This window comes from Culex quinquefasciatus, chromosome 3, assembly GCF_015732765.1.
Source record: "Culex quinquefasciatus strain JHB chromosome 3, VPISU_Cqui_1.0_pri_paternal, whole genome shotgun sequence".
Lineage (NCBI taxonomy): Eukaryota > Metazoa > Arthropoda > Insecta > Diptera > Culicidae > Culex > Culex quinquefasciatus.
Window position 1 is genome coordinate 68,671,203 of NC_051863.1, and position 23,272 is coordinate 68,694,474.

The 23,272-nt window shown below is 40.1% G+C and overlaps 1 protein-coding gene across 1 annotated transcript in view; it reads right to left on the reverse strand.

Annotated features, from left to right (window-relative positions):
* Positions 1-17,979, reverse strand: part of LOC6050403 (ubiquitin carboxyl-terminal hydrolase 20) — a 45,634-nt gene extending 27,655 nt beyond the window's left edge. Inside the window, exons 1-2 of the mRNA XM_038261966.1 lie at positions 16,931-17,979; positions 3,817-5,816 (exon numbers count right to left, since the gene is read on the reverse strand). Of these exons, the coding sequence (XP_038117894.1) occupies positions 3,817-5,816; positions 16,931-17,014 (2,084 nt within the window). The 5' untranslated portion in view covers positions 17,015-17,979. The remainder of the gene's footprint in view (positions 1-3,816; positions 5,817-16,930) is intronic.
* Between the last annotated feature and the right edge of the window lie 5,293 nt (positions 17,980-23,272).

The window sequence follows — 23,272 nt, forward strand, 5'->3', positions numbered from 1 at the left end:
TCAGGCCGCAAGAAGGCAACAGTCTGCTGTGGCAGGTTCAACGAGGGGGACCGAGATTGAGATGGCGATCGTGTTTATGGATGAGGGAGGTCCTTTGTGGATGCAGCACCGAAGTCGGCGGCTAAACGATGTGCAACCCGCAGCACACGGTCATCCCACCGCCCAGCTAATGTCTCTTGCGAAACCCTCACGTGAACATCTTCCCTTAACCAAACGGCGGAACCATCATCGGAGTGCCCGTCGTCAATCGAACCAGTTTACCCGATCGCCGAGCAAGTAGACACTCCGGTCAAGACGATGACCGCAACGACCTTGGAAGTCTTCTTGGAAGGGGTTGACGACCAGACACCGAGTCCGACCTGGACCGACCACTTCAGTCGACGGAATAATCCGACTCGGACGACGGCTGCCAAGACGAAGACGACGGAATCGACCAACTTTGCACGCCACGCCTTCCAGATCTCCAACAGCACACAACCTTAACATCATAATAGTTAGCTGTTTCCTTATCCCTTCGTTGTAAAACTTTTTGATTATATTAAATGTTGAGTGTGGGTTTTGGGGTTGGGTAGCTTTTTTTTATTTATGTATAGTTTTACCGGATTTTTGACCGGAATACAAATAAAAGGCTTAAATTAGTACAACATCGTCTAATACCTTTCTTTCTGGTTGAAATTCAGATCAACCAGAACAAAAACGAAAATCAATAAGTAAAAACAAGAATCGAATTTTTTTCGCTCAAGCGGAATTTCAAACGGAATTTAAACGGAACGAACTGGCCGCGTTCGGAATGTACACTCCGCACTCAAATTTGCAAATGTAAACCAAGCAAACTGATCACAAAAAATGAAATAAAAAAAATGCTTAAAACTCGTTAAAACTACCAAAGCTACACACGGGGTTCCAAACCGGTGCTGGCTCCGAGCTTGAAGTTCCAGAACCGCCAAAACCTAATGGTACGTTCGTTAAAGGGCTATTTCCGCACTGAGTGCCATACTCAGAGCTGTCAGTGGTCAAAGTGTTTCTTTGAAGAAACTTGCGCTAGTTCCGCACGAGTTTCCCCGCCATCTTGGAACTGAAACAAACTGACAAATGACGTTCGATTGAACCAAAACTGGCACTGACGAGTGCGGCACTCAGTGCTGCACCGGCTCTTCAAACGAACGTACCATAAGTTTCACTTTCCCAGAACGAAACCCAATCAGAGAATTCGTTTAGAACAGAGTCTCGGCACGAAACTTCAAACACGAACAAAAGCAGCGAACCGAAGGTTGGCAATGACGTTTTCGAATTTTGACAGTTTGGAACGCATGAATTACCCCATTATCGGTTTCCCGCATAGGTGATGTGGAAATTGTTGCACATGGCTGAAGTTGGGAATTTTGCAACTTATTTTAATTTAGGCTAAATTTCAAAATTTAAACACGAAACTACAGTGAATCGATGTGAAAACTTAAAATACACTAAAGCCACGATGATTTGATGTGCAATCTTGATCAGAATCGCGATAAAAGAGGTTAAAATTGAAAAATAATGATAAAACAAATTTTGGTCTAAAATTTAATGAAACTTTGTCTGTTTTGTAAGACTTAATGTTATTGCACAATGGTTATAGAATTTTATACAAAAAAGTAAATTTTTCGGTTCGTCCACAAACAATCTCATATTTGTAAACAAACGACGCCATATTGCCAATGTTGTTTGGTAGCTCATATCAGGCCATAGAGTTATCTAAGCCCGCTCTCACGCACACTAGCACACCATTTGATTTGCTGGTCGGTACAAAATTTAACCTCACTTTTTTTCGTGTACGTACACGCAATACATGCGCACGTAGATAACTCTATCGCCGGGGCCCTGGTGAAGCGACCCTCGCCTTACCAGAAAAATTCACAGTAGATTTTCTCTGTTAAAAACGAAAATATTAGGAAAAGGCGAATCAGGAGAGTTGTAAGAAAAAGGGAAGACAAATAAAAATCAATTAGGAGCGTAGGACGGGAAAACCCGACAACACTTTTATGACCCACTTAAGTGGCATGCGCAGAAAGGTGCCCGACGAGAAACAAACAAATAACAATATCTGTGAAAAAGGACAGGCACGACTGGAAAATAAATAAAGATTACATTATCTATGGGTTAAGTCATAAAAGGACCGCGACTAATTTCTGAGAAAAATCTGAGAATTAGAGCGCGGTGGAAAGAAATAGAACATTTATATCCAGCTTTTTAAGCGAAAATGGCGTTTGAATGGTGAACGCCCGAAATGTCAAAATCACGCAGTGGTACCAACATTACGATATAAGTGTGCCATGGCATGACAGCCACATTTGTTTTTCTAATGTTGGTGCTACTGCGCGATTTTGACATATCGGACGTTCAACATTCGAACGCCATCTTCGCTTAAAAACCTGGATTAGGATTTTAAGAGTGAGAGAAATAAAATAGGCAAGGATATTATGTATAACTTGGAAGGATTTTTAGAGTGGGGGGAAAAAATAAATAAAATAAGAAAAAAAGAGAGTTATATATTGTTGAATTCTGGGAAAAAAGAGAGAATTAAGGAAACTTTTCATTATATCAAGAAAAATACAGGTTGGAGTGGGGGTTGTAAATGAGACAAAATATATTATATAAGTTAGAGGAAGAATTTTTGGAGTGAAACCGAAAAGGACGGATATATTATGCAACATCAAAAACTAGAGTGGGGGTAAAAATATAAGATATTAAATAATTAAGTAAATAACTAGATTTAGTATAAAAAGCCAAGCTGAAATCAAATAAAGGGAGACAGTAAATCAGACAGTGAAAAAGAGTGAAAGTGTTTGATCCGAAATATCCAGTCGAAGTGCCTTGGACTTAGCCGGCTGCACGCTTCACTGGTTTAGAAAATTTCAAAGCAATTGTCGGCTTTAATTTCGACATTCTGCCAAATGACCTATTCTGCCAGAAATTATTCTGCCAGACGTTATTCTGCCAGAAATTATTCTGCCAGACGTTTTTCTGCCAAATGACACATTCTGCTAGTTGACATTCTGCCAAAAGGCCATTCTGCCATTTATACTGTTCTGCTGAATAATTTTCTGCCAAATAATTTTCTGCCAAACGACATTTTCTGCCGGATAGCATTCTGCCAATTAACCTTTTCTGCCAGATGGCCATTTCTGCCATTTGTTTTTCTGCCGTTTAGCGTTCTGCCAGACGTCATTCTGCCGAACGATTTTCTGCCAATCGGCCCAGTCCCCCTAGACCAACCTACTCGTATATCGTTGCCGTCGTGCTAACTTGTCGTACGTGCATTTTGAGCCAAATTGAGTTAAGAACGCCATTTTGTGCAGCTCACAATGCCTCACCTTTTGACCTTCACAGATCCCCAAAATTCGATTTCAATCCTAAGATATTCAAAGACATCCGTAAAAACTCCGTGCATTTTTTAAATAATTTTCAATCTTTTCGTACTATATTGTCACTCCTTGAAACTAGATGTAAGTGCGACAACTGGTCAAAGGGATTTCAGGTCAGAATGCGTTTGACGCACGTACAAGTTATACTACCGTAAACATTTGTAATTATAATTTGGGACTCTAGCAACCAACTTCAACCAAACTTCGGGACAATGCACATGATGGTCAGCCAAACAAAACGTGTTTGTTATTGTTTACATTGCGTGCTTTCATTTTTGTTTACTCAAGGTCCAACATTAAAACGCGTTCTTCTCGGAACGTCGAAATGGCGGGTGCGACAAGATGGCACGACGAAGCAGACGATTTCATGAAGGTTGTGCAGTAGCCACATGCGCTGATGTTTTCCAATACTCACCGATGCAACCAATTGCGCGACACGTAGAACCGAATGTCCGACGCGTGCTCCTGCACGCTGATCAAATCACTCGCCTGCGCCCGAATCGTGGTCATCTTGGCGTTATTTTTCCGATAGAACAGCACGTACGCCTCACAGTTCTGCACGTCCTCCGGACTGACCTGCGTCACCAGCTGATCGTCAAACTCGAACCACTTCCCGGTTGGATCGTGCTTGGCAAAGCTCGTGTAGTGGCCTCCGCCCACGGTTCCGTGATGACAGATGACGGCGCACAGATCGTACGAGGTCACTTCCGACTTGCAATCCTTGTGCAGGTACGGTCGCATGTCCAGGCCGTTCAGGGGAAAGTGCACGGGGCTGGATATTTTCGAGCTGTACGAGAGGTCGTGCCGGAAGCGTTTCAGGTGGACGCACAGCATTTCCGGCAGGGCTAGAACGCGGGAGTACTTGACGCCGTTGCGCAGTTTGTTGCACTTTTCGCAGCTGTACATGTTGTCGCCTTTGAGTTCGTCCGCGCTGAAGAAGGCCGCCATGCAGTCGTGCAGGGAGACGGCGGGCCCCCAGAACCAGGACCGGATCCAGCTCCAGAAGGGCCAGTTCCAGAACCACCACATCCAGCTGTCGCCGGACACGGGGTAGACGGCGTCCGAGCAGGTTATGCCGGTGCTGCTTCCGGCGGTTGGTGGTGGGTGCGGGTGAGGGTGTGGGTGGGGAGGAGGGGAGGCTTGCATTCCGGGGTGGTTTTGATGGAGAACGGCTAGGTGGTCCTTGCCGGGGATTGGGAGGGACAGGTCTTGGAATGTCTCTTCGCGCGTTGAGACGCGATCGCAGGTCAGACATTGGACGGAGGAAAGCAGCTTGCCGTCGAAGATGTCACTGATGATGGATCGCTCGGGCAGTTTGTCCTTGGTTTGCTTTTGCTTCTGTTGGGAGTCGTTGGGCTGCTGGTTTTGTTGTTGTTGGGAGGTCATGCTGCCGCTGCTGCTGGAGTTGCTCCGGTTGCTGCCGATGGGGGATTGCTGTCGACTGTGCGGGGATTGGACCGGTCTTTGGCCTGGGCTGGGCGATCGCGACACCATTCTGGTGCGTTTGCTGTTGATTGAGACGTCATCGGACAGGCTGGATTGTTCGGAGACGCCACTGTCGCACGTTTCGTACTCGGCTTCCGATTGGGAGGGCGAAGGTGAAGGACATGGTGAAATGTCCGGATCGCCGTTACGGTCCTGCAGCGATAGCAGATCGGGCGGTTGCTGCTGGGTGACCTCCTTCAACTCTTCGTGCAGTTGATCCATGAAGCAGCGCAGGAATTCTTGCGTGTCGTGCTGTTGGTAGCCGCGGAACATCGGATGGACGATCCGGATGCCGTACAGAATGCCACTTGGGACGACGTAACGACGATTCTTGCACCACATCTCCTTGATCAGCTTGTGGTAGTGCTTGGCCAGGCCCGGCTTCGACACAGTTTGATTCCCCAACAGGTCCGTCTCGATGATCGACCCGCAGTCCAAGAAGTACCCCGTCAACGGCGGACTGTTGCTCAACGCCTGGATCGCCGAGTTCATGTAGCAGGTGTTGGCAATGTTCTGCAGCCCGACCAGTCCGTTCCACTTGCCATGCTTCTCAAACTCGTCCTCCTCGCAGCTACTGTCACAGGACTCTCCCCCACCTCCACCTCCGCCTCCCCCTCCGTACATCAACAGCTTCTCGTTGGCCGTCGCCGAGTACCGGCTGGCATCGCTCGAATCATTGCTAACGACCGACGTTCGCCGCAACTGCTGCTGCTGCTGTTGCTGCTGGACCAAAAACACCTCAAACTCGCACAGATAGCACCAGATCCGTTGCGACGACAGGTTCATGTGGATGCAATGCGATCGCTGCTGCTGGTAGTGGGTCGTACTGTGGTCGTTGTACTGCTCCGAGCAGCCAATGTGCAGACAGTTCTTCTGCAGACATATCCACAGGTTGGGCCCGTTCGCCTCGCACTCCGAGCATGGTTCGCCCTGCAAAAAAAAAAGAGAAGCATTAGCAAATTTTGATAAGCGTTATCTTGTGATTCGCGACCTTCGCGTGGCTAAGCTGGAGGTGTGACTTGATTCGATTAAATTTCGCTTAAAACTTAAAAATCCAAATCATCATTATTAGAAACGCAAAAAGAACAAGTTTGTTTTTTATCCCAACTCGCGAGATCAATTCAAGAGCCCAATCCCCTCTTTTTTTGTGACGCAAATCAACCGCAACTTCTTGCAGGTGATCGCACCGAACGAGTACACACATCGACTTGCTTTTTTTGTCGCTTGTTAATTTGCGGATTCTTCCTGCGCCACTCTTGGTTTAGGTACTTGATGACCCGCCGGTGACTGGATAAGCGCGTGCGAACAAAGAAGAACAAGAAGGGCTTGGGCTTGGCTGGAGAGCGCCAAGTCACAAAGTTATCCCTATAGAATGAAACGTGGATGGACAAAGAAACGCTGCTGATTCGTCTTTAATTCGTAGTCACTCTTTTTTTTATTTTGCTAGCCTAATAATAATTATTGACTTCAGACATTGGAAAAAAAACAACAAATATTTCTTAAAATTAAACGAGCAATTCTTCACGATTCCAGTAAATTTCATGATATTTTAAAGTTTTTCTCTCTTGGCTTGAACTCAGTTGGGGCGTTTTCTAAGACTAATGAAGCCATTTACCATCATTCACAAAAGACGTATCATTTTTTAAGGATTTTTGACCCAAACTGACATTTTAAGGGCTGTTTGGACTGCTATAACTGGCATCTGGGCCAAATATGAGTATTCTTGTTCAATGAAAAGTGGGGCAAATCGGGACCATGTTCAAAAGTCAATAACTGTTGTTTTGATTTTTGTTTACACAAATTGAATTTTCTCTTTGAATTTGAATTTCCTCTTTAAAGCGGCATACGCACTTCGGAAGAAACCGGTCAAGCCAGAGAGGGTGCAGAAAAGCCCCGAGAAATCGTTCCCTCTCCTTTGTTCTGCTATTCGTAAAGCCATTTCTTGACCATTTTTTCTTGGGAGGTGCGTATAGAGTTATCTACGTGCGCATGTATTGCGTGTACGTACACGAAAAAGATTGAGGTTAAATTTTGTACCCACCAGCAAAACAAATGGGGTGTTGGTGTGCGTGAGCTCGGGCTTAGATAACTCTATTGGCCCTAAAGAAGAGAAAACTCACTTAACTAGTGATAACAGCTGGAACAAATTGAATTTTATCATAGAGTTATCTAAGCCCGCGCTCACGCACACTTGCACGCCATTTGTTTTGCTGGCCGGTACAAAATTTAACCTCAATATTCTTCGTGTACGTATACGCAATACATGCGCACGTAGATAACTCTATTTTCAGAAAAACAAAAACTGTCTTGATTGCTGACCCAAACTGTCAGGCGAGTTTTTACTCCTTCAAAAGAAGGGAAGATTCAACTTTTGTCAACAGCTACACAAGTCAGAAGAGATTTTGCTTCTTTAAAGAAGAAAAAAACCATTTCAATCTTCTTAAGATCTTCAATCTTTTGGACTCGCTCGATTACGTACCAAAGATGGGTCGCATGATTGATCTGGACATCATTTTTATCAAAATATGTAGTGTAGTTGTAAATAACTTCTGAGAGGGTTGTCCGATCCGAAAGTTTTGGGTTCGTTAGAAAGGTCGTTCCAATATCTTTTTTTATTAGAGCGTCCAATTTCCCGTCCCGGGAAAAAATCCCGGGAATTCCCGGGATTTCCCGGAAAAAAATATTTCCCGGGAATTCCCGAAATACAAGCAGTAGTTTACATTTTCCTACCTTTTTGGCACCAATGTTTTGAAATTAAACAAAAAATAATAATTGGAGACCTGATTTGATTTTATTTATTTCCATCTACTGTTCATATTGAACTAATCAGCTTGTCTGTAAATTTCATGTCAAGGTTTAATTCAGATAATATTTATTTCTGAAGCATTCATCACTAGGAATATTGTTTGCTTTTATGTTGGACCACAAAACTTACGCTGTTATGGAATGAATATAAACTATTTTATTTTTGACAACCTTTTTTAATGTTTTTTTTTTGTAATATCTTTTGAAAATAAGATATTTACATCTTCTGACCAAGATCAACATTGAGATTTGCTTGACTTTTTTTACCTTGAACATGTTGAATGGAAATTGAACTGATATAATAAAATTTTAAAAAAAAGTTTGTGTGAGAAGAATTCGTTTCTAAGTATTCTAGAAATTGCAGATTGAAGTTATAAATTTATAAAGCACGTGAGCTACCAAGGGCGTAAGAAGGTTATATATGAAAAAATATCGTTGAATTTCAATCACTTTTAAATAATCAAAATTATTTTAATCTAATTAATTTATTAGACTGAATACCATATAACTAAAATCATATCATAAAACCATGAAAAACCTTTAAAAACAACTTCGTATCATATGAAATTTACTAAGAATGGAACTATATTTCAAAAACTCGCTCCAAATATTTGAAAACTTTGAGTTGTGATTTCATGAAATAGTGTTTCAAGTTAAAAAGCGATAGGAATCAGATTTTTAAGGTAAATTCAAAGATTATTTATCTATTCACAACTTGAATTTGTTGGTTTTTTTTTTAACAAGAGACAAATTTAAAAGCAATTTTATGGTTGTGGAGCATAGATTTTCACTATCCAAACACTTTGATTTAAATAAATCCTTCTCAACAAAAATACTAATAATATTTTCTATCATTTGGGACGATTTGAAAGATTTAATAATTAGAAAGTTTATATAGTTTTTCACAGTTGCATGATTTTTAACAAGCAGTCAAGCCATTAATTGATCCTCACACTCATTTTGACCATTATAGTTGCTGTTCTATACTATTTCGTTGCAAAAGATTAATCAGAAACAGGATTAGAATAATTTTCGTTAAATTTCAAATTTCCCGAGAATTCCCGGGATTTCCCGGGAAATTTGTTGAAAATTTCCCGTTTCCCGGGAATTTTGTAACCCCGGGAAATTGGACGCTCTATTTTTTATATATGGGTCATTCCAGGTCAACTGAGTACACTTTTGGACTCGACCTTCACCGATTTGGACCAAACTTGGAGGGAACGTTCATCTATCGATAGTTAACAGAAATCTCAAGTTTGGTGCTGATTGGACCATCCCTCTATTTTTGGCACCGCCCTCTTTTTTGACGGTTTTCTAAAAAACTTTTTTTTCTTTTAATCATAACTTGGCAACTATTTGAGCAAAAGACTTTCTACAGGTTGTATTTTATAGAAAATTGTCCAAGGAATTCGATGAAAATAAATTTTAACCCTTAAACGCCCACTAATATTATATAAAATTCAGCTTTGACCAATTGCTTATAATTTTTATTTGTTTTATTTTATCACCATCGTGTTCCCCGGACAATTTTACATAATAATCAATGTCGAACTCAAACTAAAATGAACTATTGGCAAGATACAGCGATTTTACTGAAAAAGGTTTGATTTTGCGCAGCACTCGGAAGTACATAGTGTACTTTTCAACAAAAAGGGATGAATCCGGTATAATTCGGTTTTTATATGTAAGAAACTTATTTCGGATTTGAATTCATAAGACAGAGTGCAGCGCAAAATCAAACTTTTTTCAGTCAAATCGCTGTATCTCGCCGATAGTTCATTTTAGTTTGAGGTCTACATTGATTATAATGTAAAATTGTCCGGGGAACACGATGGTGTTAAAATAAAACAAATAAAAAAATAAGCAATTGATCAAACTGAATTTTAATACTTAAAACGTTAAAATATAATATTAGTGGGCATTTAAGGGTTAAAATTTCATTTTTATCGAATTCCTTGGACAATTTTCTGTAAAATACAACCTGTAGAAAGTCTTTTGCTCAAATAGTTTCAAAGTTATGATTAAAAGAAAAAAAAGTTTTCTAGAAAATCGCCATAAAAGAGGGCGGTGCCAAAAATAGAAGGATGGTCCAATCAGCACCAAACTTGAGATTTCTGTTAACTATCGATAGATGAACGTTCCCTCCAAGTTTGATCCAAATCGGTAAAGGTCGAGTCCAAAAGTGTACTCAGTTGACCTGGAATGACCCATATTTAAAAACTTTTTTTGAATTGATTGTTGATTCTTGTTTTTCGTTCTTTATCCCATCACTTTGTACACACTTTGTAAAGGCATTTGTATGGAACGCCAAAACAGGCGACTTCCGAAAATTTAGGAAAAATGTATGATAAGAAAATTGGAAATTGCAAAAAATGCTTAGTAAATTCAAGACTTTTCTTTTTGCTTCCCCACCTTACTAAGGATTACCTTATTTTTTCGACCTCCTTCTTGTCATAACTGTTAACAGTAATGTCTGTTAATATTGCCGTTCATCCGAGAAACCCCAAAAATGTACAGCAAAAATTAAAGCGGCCAGGCCTAATTTGTTGCATTAGCCGCAGAGACAGATTCTGGGAACGGATCACATTTCACCAACCCTCTGGCACCACTGTTAATGGCTAGAAAACCTCGAAGATCCCACGTAGTAGTATTAGTGAAGAGCCCTATCGAGAAATTAAAAGTGAGAGTGTGTGCGTGCAACATGGAGTTAAACTTTTTAAAGTGCCATGGTAATCTTCACAGCAACTTCACAGAAAGTTTAACTCCATGTTGCACACACTCTCACTTTTAATTTCTCGATTGCGTGCGCTCTGTGAGTGTAGCAGTGTTGTCTGTTTGTTTACACCAAATCTTCAAGAAACATCACTTTTTGTGTGTGCAAATCTGTTACGAAAAAAGATGAGAACTGTTGCTTCCGAGTTACCGGGAAGATTTGCCGGGTAGTACTGAACCGGGGACTGGCTAAGTCCCGCTGTTGATCCTTCCAAACAACTCGCTGCAATCTCCGGCAGGGAGTAACCGACCAAGTGCAGAAACATCCGTGATTCCGATGATTGTGGCGGAGCTGGTCTTTCCGAGCATCCTTCGATAACCTTCTCCGAGGACTGGTCCACCTCCGCTGTCGACTCGCACAGGGAATCGAAGGAATCGACGCTTGTGTAGAATCCGACCTTTTGTGAACTCACAAGAAGTTCATCGCGAAGTGGTCCGAACAAATCTGAACTTTGAACTTGCAAAACCGTCTTTATCGCCACTTCGCGGGGCATTTATCCACAGTCTCTGGCGGATAGGGTCTATCGGGAACTTGTGTTTGGAAATCCGTCCCGTGTCGTCATTATTTCATGGAAATCATTTCAACATTATGAAATTATGCCTTTTTTACCACGTGGTTTGGTTAATTTTCAAATTTTGACAGCAAATGCGTTCTTCATCTTCTTTGTTGTCTTCATGTTCTCGTCGAACATTTAGGTTTCATAAACATGGCCGTGACAGAGGGCTGCATTTCACAGAATCAACAGGGGAGGAAGATGCGTGGACATACCGTACCGCTCCGAATCAGTTTGGTGTAGTGTGTAAGTGTAAATTGGCCAATAATTTTATTTTTACACTAATCCATTGAATTCATTGTATTTTTCGAATTATGCGCAAAAATGGAAATTGGTTGGTAAAACCACGCAAATGTTGTCATTTCGAGGTTCTTAAATAAGCTTTCTCAAGAGTTAGATTGTTTGAAAAAGTTTGTTCTATGATTAGAATGTTACCAGGAGCTATTACGATCAAACAACAACGGAACCTTCAAATCATTTAGAGGCTTGGTGGTGGTAGTGGTAAATAAAAATCCACTTGGAGGCAGAATGGGCCACCCTTATCATGCCTTATACAAACAAGCAAAAGTTATGAAATTTTGATTAAATGGATTGTTTCACTTCTGGTAGCTTCTCAAATCACGTTTAATTCAATATTTTTGATTTTTTGATTGTTTTGATGCTTATTTGTAAAAATAGTGTATTTTTTCGACATATTTACACTATTTTCTAAAATCTTTGTTTTGTTAAGTTACAATTTTTATAAAAGTGTTCAATTTGCTTGGAAACAATGTTGGAAAGGTCCCTCAAGCCATTTCTTATCACACTTCAATGTTGTATTAGACGAAATAGCTTGTTTTCTAAGGTGGCCCATTCTGCCCCGCGCTCTGAAAAAGTAGTCGAAAAAATAATTTTAAGCTGAAAATTTTCATCAACCAACTATTGATACATTGTTTATTTTTTATTTATTTATTCGTCAAACATACGTAGACTACATGATCGTTGCTTAGTTTCTAATTACAAGGGGGGAACATCTATCTTTGATTGTAGAACTGTTTTTTCATGGTGGATTTTGTCATTGTGAAATCGATTATGTTATTATATTTGTTATAAGTTTCCATCATTCTATTCATGGGCCCGTGTTTAGCGTAGTCAGTTCTGTGAAAATGCAATGCGAATGGCTCACGTGCTCTCAATACGCGTGTGGGTTCATAGAAATTTAATGTTTGTAACAACTCTGGAGAATTAATTCGGTTTGCAATTAGATCATTTACGAACGAAAGAGAAGCGAATTCACGACGCTTTACAAGTGTTTCTAAGCTTATTAACATACAGCGTGCAATATACGAAGGAAGGGGAAACACTGTCCACCCTAGTTTACGAAGAGCAAATAGTAAAAATTGTTTTTGCACTGATTCAATACGGGTTTCGTGTGTTTTGATGTGTGGACTCCACACGACGCTACAATATTCAAGAATAGAGCGGACATAAGCTATGAACAATGTTTTCAATGTATAGGGTCCTTAAAGTTATAACTGAATCGTTTTATGAAGTTGAGCATATTAGTTGCTTTGAATACCATCGTGTTGTAATGTTCGATGAAAGTCATTTTAGAATCAAGTATGACTCCTAAATCTCTAACATTTGAACAGGTTTCAACTATCTGGTTGTCTAGTTTTACGTTTATATTTGGCTTATTTATTTTTCTGCTGAACAAGATCGATGTACACTTTTTAATGTTAAGTTGTAAAAGGCTACGACAGCACCATTCAAAGAATATGTTGATTTCGTTCTGGAATCTTGAAGCGTCAGTTTCGTCTTTAATTTTCATAAACAATTTCATGTCATCTGCGTAAATCGAAACGTTGATATGCTTAAATATAAAGGATACATCATTTACGTAAAGAATAAAAAGTAATGGGCCTAAATGAGAGCCTTGAGGTACCCCGGAAGTAACATTGATGAGCCTAGATATGAGGCCATTAAATTTAACACATTGCGTGCGTTTTGTTAAGTAAGATTTAAGCCATGAAAGTAGATTAGAATCAATTCCGATTTTATCCAATTTGAAAAGAAGCATAGGAATGTCCACTCTGTCGAAGGCTTTGCTAAAGTCAGTATAGAGTGTCTGTACAGAGTTTTTGTTATCCATTTCATTCAATGTGTAGTTTACGAACGAGAGAAGATTAGTTGCGGTTGAGCGCCCTTTGAAAAATCCATGCTGTTTTTGTGTTATGTAGTCTTTTAATTGAGCAAACATTTTGTTGTTAACTATTGCCTCAAAGAGCTTGGGAATACATGAAATAAGAGCAATTCCACGGTAGTTTTTCACGTCAGATTTTTACCGGATTTGAAAATTGGAACTAAATATGATTTCTTCCAAGCACTTGGGAATATTCCTGATTTTAATGATAGATTAAATAGCCAATAAAGCGGAGAAGCCAGTTCAGAGGCTACATTTTTGCAAATTTTGGAGATATTCCATCTGGTCCGGTACTTTTTGAACTGTCAAGAGCTTTAAGAGCCGCCTGAATTTCATCTAAGGATAAGCTATCGACTGTTATTTCGTTATTCGCTTGGGGAATAAAGGAAAAGTAGCTTCGGTCTCGATCGTTTTCATCAAAAGAGGTGTATACGCTTTCAAAAAGTTTGCGAATAATTCACAAATTTCTGCACTGTTTTTGCCAATTTTATTGTCGAGAGACATATTTGACGGAAAATTACTACTTTTTAATTTTGATTTGACAAAATTGAAAAACTGCTTGGAATCACTCTTGATTTCCGATTCTACCTTTCTATGATACTTTTCAAATTCAAATTGGATGGTGACTTCTAACTGACTGCATATTTGTAGATACTCATCAAGTTTTTGGCTATTGCTTTTGTAAGCTTTGTGAGCTTTTTGTTTTCTATTTTTAAGGTTTTTAACCTCTCTTGTAAACCAAGGCGGGTGTTTGTCAATTGTGCGTCTTTTTCTTCGTATTGGGACGCTTTCATCGAGGATGTCGTATATAATGCTATAGAAAGTGTTAACTGCTAGCTCGATGTTCGCTTCTTTCTCTAGTAATGCTTTCCAATCAACTTCTAATAGTCTACGTTTGATTAAGGGATAATTGGCATTATTGTAATCAGGAATTTCTTCGTAATCTGAACCATCTGGTCTGTTATTAGCCTTATGCACGAAAAGTGAAAATTCAATTGCTGTGTGATGAGCTTCATTTTTCCAAAGTGGATTATTTGCTTCAGTCACACAGAAGTCTTCAGTCATATTAGTAAAAAGAAGATCAAGAAAGCGATTATTTTGATTTTTAACATGATTAATTTGATTTAGGCCGAGAGAGTACATTTTGTCAAAAATTACTTGTAATCTATCACTTTCCCCTAAGATGGGAATAAGAATAGACTCGTTTTCTGCGTCAACCATGAAGTCGACAGCACCGAGATTGAAATCGCCATACAAATGTATTTTGGATTCGGGATCTAGACTGGAGATAATTTTTCAGCGTTCTTGAAGAAATCTTCATATGAGCTGAGTGGCGATAACGGGGGAAAATACACAGATGCAAAGATGTGAGTCTCTTTTGCAATCTGAGCTTTGACCCATACGTGTTCAAAATGTGCAAAAACGTCAGAATCAAGTTTTTCTGAGTCAAAATTGGTTTTAATGGCGACTAAAACGCCGCCTCCCGACTTTTTCCCGGATGATAACAGATTTCTATCATTCCTGAATACATTAAAGTTGCTAGAGAAAACCTCTTCGCTTAAAATACTAGCGTCCCAACTGGTCTCCGTGCCAAGAATAGCAGTATAAAGGCATCCGCTGATAGCTTGATTAATAGTGTCGATTTTTGCGGCACTTTTCATTCTATTGAAGTTTTGACAGTAAGTCAAAATTTCAATTAAATTATTAGACGCAGTGGTTGGACTTGTCAAAATTAAATTATCGCTAGCTTCACATGAAGGCGTCATTAGTTCATAAAATTTCCTGTTTCCGAAAAAGAGCTACGTTGCGCTGGTCGGAACATCCAGCTAGGTGTTTCACTGTATACCTGTGCGCTTCTATGTATTAGCTGAGCTTGGGTGGGCTGTTGCTGTTGATGAAGTTGTGGTTGCTGTTGTGCCGGTGGGTGTTGCTGGTGAAATTGAGGTTGCTGTTGTTGGTGGGACTGGGCTTGTAGTTGTTGCTGTAGATTTTGATGATGTTGTTGATGGGGTTGTGGTTGTTGTTGTTGATGTTGCTGTTGCTGTTGTTGCTGGAGGGGGTGGGCTTGTTGCGGCTGCTGTAGGTGTTGAAATGTTTGTTGTTGGTGTTGCTGTAGAGATGGTTGCTGAAGTTGTTGATGTTGCTGCTGCTGTTGTTGGTCTTGATAGGGTTGCTGGAGTTGATGAAGTTGTTGCTGTTGTTGGGATTGATGTTGATGCTGCTGGGGTTGGTGTTGACGTTGCTGGGATTGTTGTTGTTGGAGCTGGATATGCTGTTGGTGTTGTTGCTGCTGGGATTGTTGTTGTTGATTATGTTGTTGTTGCTGGGATTGTGAATGTTGTGGATTTTGTAATAAGTTGACTGGTTGTTTTACTAAGTGTTGTGCAAGCTGATTGTGGCACAGGCGGTGAAGCCGGTCGTTACGTTGTTCTAAGTGGAAATTGTTGTCAAAGAAGCTGTAATCGAGCTCGTAATCATCGAGGTCGTCTGTCCCGGTGTAGCTGGAGCGCCTATGTTGCCGACGCCGTTTTCGCTGATTGGCTTTACGTCTCAATTTAGATTGCTCCTTTCGGCGTGCTGTTCGGATATCGTAGTCAGTCCAGTCAGCTTTCCATAGCCGTTTATTGCCGAGTGTGCGCCATCCAGAATTGTCTTTAAGATTGGGACTACCTGAAGCTGAGCTAGATGCTAACTCATCAGCGAGAGTTTCGTGATGAGCCTCGGTTTGCTCAGTACCAGCCGGGAGATTGGCTGAGATTGCCTTAATCTCCTCGAGGATTTCATTGACAGCAGGACCAGGGTCACGCCCAGACAAAAAAATCAACTCCGTGTTGATATTCTTAAGTCTTTCACCGATAATGCTCTGACTCTCACCAATTTGCTGAGTGACGGAGGTCAGTGCGTCGATTTTGACCAACGTACTGGCGTTGTCCGCTGGTGCTACGTCATCTAAAATTGACGAAACTTTTTTGCATACGTTTAATGTAGAGTCATCGATTTTTTTATCCAGTCTGTTGAGTTGCTGCTGCATTTCGCCAAGGAGGGTGGCAATGCCCTCATATTCATCTTGAACAACTTCGATTTTGTTGTCCATTTGCTTGAAGGCATTGCAAGCCTTAAAGTTAGCATCAATCAGAGCTTTTATATCGCAAGTCAGCTTTTGCTGTTGCAGGAGAACGGCGCGAGTTGTGACTTCAACCGAAATAACTCCTGGCAGTCTCGGCACAGCGGGATCATATAATTAGTTATTTCGTTCTCGTAGTTCCTCTGTGTCCCAGCGCACGCAGCATGGTAACTTCTGCCACACGAACCGGAACACTGCATCAAGTGCGATGCGTCGGTGATTTGGCAGTTATTGATATGGCAAGGCATGTTTCGCGAGTTGAGAGGGTTAAGTCGACACAAAAAAAAATGAATGAATTCGCGGTTTATGCTTACACTTCAAAAAGCGCGCGGAACGACACGGACTTAATTAAAAATGCGACCGATTACCACGACAGCTCGATTACAAATTGAAGGGAACATCCTCTCTTTTTACCAGTGAAAATTATTTATTTTAAATAATTAGATTTTTTTTCTAATAGTACAAAAATCTTAATAAACAAGGCAAAAGTAAAACAGACCAATTTAATCGTGTCATGATTCTCCAATCGAAATCCAATATTTGTTGCAAATTTGACCCAACCAGTGTAAAAAACCTAGTTATCTCAAAATGTACTTGCGAACCTTACCTTCTTCAACTTGCACAGCTCCAGCAGCGACAGCTGGACGACGTTCTCAAGGTGGGGACATTTGTTGCTTCCCGCGCGTGCCATTCTGTCCCTTGCCTTGCGTTCCCTTCTCCTTCCTCGACCTAGCGCAATTAATCCACACCTCCTCTACCGCTACTCAACGCCACAAATCGAAACTCTTGTTCTGTTTCTGCTAGGTACTGAAAGTCGAAGAACTGCGCGCGCGATCGAGCTCCAGCAGAAAAAAAACATCAACAAAAAATTATGTAATCTTGTTATTGCTCGGTTGTGCCATCGGAGACACACCACACCAGCAGCCTTCAGCGCGCTTGTGGGGTCGGTGGCGTGCGACGACGGGTGGCGGGAGATGTGTGTTGTGTATGTGTGTCTTCGTTACACGTCGTATGATGTCGTGTCCTTTGTGGGGCAGCGCTTCCAGGGCTTCATGTTCCGTCCTCTTAAATCAATAAACTGCGTGGCGCTGCTTGCTTCTTCCTTTTCTCCAACCTTGGAATCAATATTGCACAATTGTTGGCCAATCGCTCGCACTTGGACCAGGTCCAATAACCTTCCCCCCTGGAATCCTCCAAAGGAAACGAAACCTGCTTGTAATAATTACGGAATTGCACACACAAAACAGCAGCAGCAGCAGCAGCAGCTAGCAAGTCTCCTTGACCCACCAGTGCGAACAGAGCACCTTGCCACCACCTCCTACCCCCTTGATGCTGTTGCAACTTTAGCACAACCCCCAAGGACCAGTTTTTCCTCCACGCACTCTACACACAGGCAATGACACAGGTGCAATTTTGTGGCCCCCCACCGAAGAGCGATTTTTTCAACTTAATTTTCTCCTTTCCCGATGGCACTCGCGCGAATTAGCTTCTTGTACGGATGGGATCGATCACACGGGCCGTGCAAATTTCCACGTCCTTGCGGAATTTAGGTTTCGTTTCGTTATTTTTTCTCGTTTAGTTCTGCGAGCTCTGGAGATCCGTCGAACCGAACCGAACCGACCGAGGAAAAGATGACGACGAGAATGACTGACAGTTTGCGTTGTTGTCAGCACACAGCTGTCAGACCGGAGGAATGTTGTGCGATGTTTTTTTTGCATGTTTTGCGTGGGGCGTATCCAAAAACTACGGAGCGGAGTCATGTTTAATTCGGGGGGACAAACGGTGTTAAATGGACTCTTATTATTGATTTCCTTCCTACGATTTTCTTCTTTTTTCTAATTAAAGATCAGCTTTCGTAATCCAAGCATTTCTAGTAATACAGAGCGGATTCATTGTTTACTATTTCAAATGCTCGCTAATTTGAACGTATTCGAGTTTACAGGCAATCAACCGTCAAAATCAGTTACCAAACTGATGTTGACGTTTCAACACCATTGTTCGACAATTTCCGAACACGCGGTTCAAAGCTTTTGATAGCTGTCTGTAGGTTTAATTAACGAATTTGGATTCGCCCATTCGAATGCAGAATCCGCTCTGCATTGGAATTGGAATCGCGTAGGAAAAATCTGCTAAAAATCATGGACGATTGATTTCCGACGCCTAGCCGACAAGTTGTCAAGGTGAGCTTCACATGCAGACGCGAGTAACGATGCCTCCGGGGGTTTGGTAGTGTATTTGTATTTGTATTTGTATTTTTATTTCAAAAATATACATAAGGGCAAGCCTTTTATCGTATACAGAGACATCATTTAGTTCGAATATGATAAAACTACAAACAAAAAAAAACTTAAAACTAACTAAAAATTAGGTTAGAGTACATGAAATGATCATTGTATAAACAAAGAGAAATAACTTAACCTAAAAACAAATGAAAATGACTTCAACAAGAAGAATTTAGGTGAGAAAATAAACTGGTCAAGAAACTGTTTCTATCAAGTGTTCCTTAAATATTCCCTACACTGTTGCTTGAAATCACTAATAGAAGTAAGATTTTTCAGACGATGAGGCAAAGCGTTCCACAGGCGTGCGCCACGGACTACGAATGAATTCCCCAGATAATTAGTATGATGAGTTGGAATTAGAATGTTATGTGTACGTTGTGATCTACTAAAGGAAAGTTCTTCATATAGATAAGTTGGCTCTTTGAATTTAATAAGTTTAAACAAAAAAACAAGAAGCTGCAAATGAAAATATTTTTGTAAAGGTATGCCAAGAATTGACGACTGATATTGAGAAACATGGTCATATCTACGTAAATTGTAAATGAATCTAATACAACTATTGAAACAAACTTTTAAATGACGTTCAGTTTCTGCTGACAAATGAGAGAAAATTACATTACCGTAAATAAAGTGAGGTAAAAGAAGAGTTTTTACTAGTTTTGTTTTAGTATCAATTGATAAAGTGTTTCTATGTTGGTTTAAAATTCGTAAAGTTGTATAAACCTTCCTAATAATAAAAGATACATGATCGTTCCAGGTTAGGTGTTTGTTCATAACTATTCCAAGATTGTTTACTTTATCAACTATTTCAATTATATCGTTGTCTATTGTAATGGGCGGTAATACAGGTAGATCAGAATTAGGACGAGTAAAAATTATGGCTTTTGTTTTAGATGCGTTAAGTACTAGACCATTATTGCGACAAAAATTTAAAATGGATAAAAGATCAGCGTTTAGCAAAGAAATATAGTGAGGAAGTTCTGAAATAGGACAAGATAAATAAACTTGGGTGTCATCGGCAAAAGATTGTATACTACAATAACGAACATGTCTTGGGAGATCATTAATTGACATTGTAAAGGCTAAGGGACCTCCAACGGATCCTTGTGGAACCCCTCGTTCGTTTTGTCTAAATTGTGATCGACTTCCATTGATTTCAACCAGTTGATGTCTTCCTCCTAAATAACTCTTAAACAAATTACAAGCTTCTGCTGAGAAATTATATTGCTTTTCCAGTTTAGCTACAAAAATGTTATGGTCAATCAGATCAAAAGCTTTCGTGAAATCTATGAGGACAAGTATTGTTGCCATGTTACTGTCTAAAGCTTTATTTATGTCCTGACAAACTTTAATAACGGTTGAAGATGTACTGTGATGTTCCCGGAAACCAGATTGAAAAGGGGTTATAAGCTTTTGAATGTTAAATATTGTACTATTTGATCCTTAAAAGATTCTCACATGCCTTCGATAATGTTGGTAAAATGGAAATTGGTCTGAGATCATTCGGTGTTGCTGGAAATTTAACTTTGGCTAAAGGTCTAACTATAGATAATTTGAAAACTAAAGGAAAAGAACTTGTAACAATGATTTTGTTGAAGATTAACGTAACATAAGGCAGTAATATATTAATGAACATTTTAACAAATTTAAGTGGGATGCCATCATAACCTATTGCATCAGATTTTATTTTTAATATGGCTTTATGAACTTCATCGGCTGAAACTGCTCTAAACTTAAATTTATCATCATCGTCATCATAAATGGGTGAGTTTGCAAGAGCTGCTTGTAGATTTCAGATGGGTAGCTGTTGACTTTATCAATAAAAATATTATTAACTAAATCTGAATTGAACTGATCGTCTAAAGGGCTGATTTCCTCTTTGTAGCCAAGTTTTTAAAATTGTTCCAAAGTGCTTTTGCTGACAGGGAAGGGTCAAACATTTTTGCTGAATGACTAACTTTGGCATCTCTGATTAACTGGTTGGCTCTGTTACGAAAACGTCTGAAAATAATTTTATTTTCAACTGTCCTGTTATGTTTCCAATTCCTGTATGCAAGATCACGATCAACACATGCGTTGTAAGCTTCATGACTATACCAAGGACAATCATTTGAACGGATGCGTTTCGTTTTAATGGGAGCATGTTTATCAATTAAATTCAGTAATTTGGAATTAAAATGAGCTACTAAAATTTCACAATCCTCAATGTTGTTGAGTTCATCAAAATTGAATGTTGGGAAGTCGTCTATAACTGTTTGTGGGTTTAAATGTTTAAAATCCCTGAAAGAAATCATTTTATCGAAAGCTGCTTGAACTGGAATATCTAAGACTGTAAAAATGATATCATGGTGGGAAATTGATGGAACTGATTTTTGAGAGAAAAGACATTGGTAATATTATCTGAAATTATAAAATAATCAAGTAAAGAGGCACCGGTATTGAAAAAGTGGGTAGGATTCACGGTATTGACTATGGAAAGTGAAAAATTGTTCAGTATGTTTGAAAATCGGTCTGAAAGAGAATTTTGTGAAAGAATATTCACATTGAAATCCCCATCAACACAATGTTATTATAGATTGAACGTAATTGAGCTAAATCTTCTTCAAATGATGAAACGTCAGTTATTTGCGGAGGTTTGTAAACAACTCCAACGAGCAATGTAGTATTCTTTAAAGTAAGTTCACAGAACAAATACTCAGTAGAACCAGGATTTGAACTTTTTATGATTTTTGGTTTAAAATATGGACGCACATACAAAGCAACTCCACCACCCCTGGAAGTACGATCATGTCTTAAAATTCTATAATCGTCAAATTTTATTAAAGAATTAGTCAATGAATCATTTAACCATGTTTCTGAAAATCCGACGCAATCAAAACCAGTTTGTGAAAATATTTGTTTGACTTGATCGAGATGACAAACTAACGAGCAAGTATTGAGATGAGCCAATTTGAATCCTCTTACTTGCGTTATTGAGTTTTTAAGAAATGTGTGACAGGGGTCGAAACGCAGTTCATGTACATCATGTGTAACGTTTGCCATTAATAAACAAAAAGTGAATCAAGCAACAGCTGAGAACAAATACAAATATTAACAACAATAAAAAAAACGCACTACTTCTACTACTACTACGCACTAAAAGCACTTATATAACATCAAATACATTCCAAACAATCTTTTCCATTTAGAGTTCAAAACCAGTTTTCTAAACTGAGAATCAATAAAAATACTTAAGATCTAGAAATCAGTTGGGTTTGTAAACAGAATGTTAGAATATAAATAGCAAAAGAAAATAACAAGATTGTGTCAAAGAAGTTAGTAAAGAAAGGTGGAAAGGTTTATAAAAATAGTAATAGAAAAAAGAAAGCTACTTATTCCTAAGCAGCATAGAACGATTCTCCAAGATGAAGCTTCGATGAATCTGCGCTCAGCATCAAGTTACTCTGCAACCGTCGGCTTTGGTGTCAGCTGAGGAGGCTGTGGAAACTCATCCTTGTTCCAAAGACTCGTGTGTTGAAAGATCCTGATGGGCTTGGCTTCCTTTGAAGTGGTAACGAACACCATTCCGTCAGACACCTTCACTGAATGGATCTTCTTTTCCCGTTTCCAGCCCATGGCTTGCTGGAAGGCCGAGTAGTTCTGCGCTGACAAATTCTCGTTGATGTAGATCCTGCCATCTGAAGGAAACCCTAAATCCTTGAGTGAAAGGTTTGCCTTCTGGAAGTACGCCTTCATGAACTCGTTTCGTTTGAATCTGCTCTCGAAGGCCACCACAATCGGTGGCGTTGAGATACTCCTTGATGATGCACCTTGAGAATTCGGTCTCGAAATTCGCCTCAGCAAAACGTTGGCAAAATGCTCCGGGGGGAGTTGGAGCGTCATCAGTATGGCCAGGAAATGCTTGCGGAGATCCTCGTTTTCTTTGAACGGCACCTTCATGATGACGACCTCATCCCTCCGCAACTGCCGGTGGACGTCGTCGACACGGAAACTCACCTCCTGGATGTGACTGGACTGGTGCAACTCCAACGTTTGAACCCGCTTTGAAAGCTCCATCACGCTGAGGGTGTGCTGTTGCTTGAGCTCTGTGTGTGTAAACTCCGTGTAAAAGGGGTGTCAAACTAAATAGAGCTATCTAAGCCCGATGTCACGCACACTAGCTTACCATTTGTTTTTGCTGGCGGGTACAAATTTTAACCTAGAAATCCTTCGTGTACGTACACGCAATACATGCGCACGTAGATAACTCTATAGTGACCCCGTTCATTTGACAACACCCAGTCAACGCAATCGGAATTCTGAAACGGAATTCAATTCGAATCGTTTTCGTATGCCGTTTCAAACGCAACAACCGATACGTACACGGCATCGGTTGTTGCGTTTGAAACGGAATACGTAAACGATTCGAATTGAATTTTGTTTCAGAATTCGGATTCAGTTAACTGGGCAGTTGGTATCAAACCATCGGGGTTCGATGTATCCGATCGGAAACCTTAACCCAGTCTATCTTTTGCCGCGTCACACTTATTTATTTTCTTCCTCATTCTCTAACCGTTTTCTGAGCATACAAATTTCTGATGAAAGTCTAATAACAGTGAGTTGCTTTGCGTTTGTCGTAGTGAAGACGCACAGAGCGCTGAGTCGCTGTATGCTTAAATCCCAGTCAC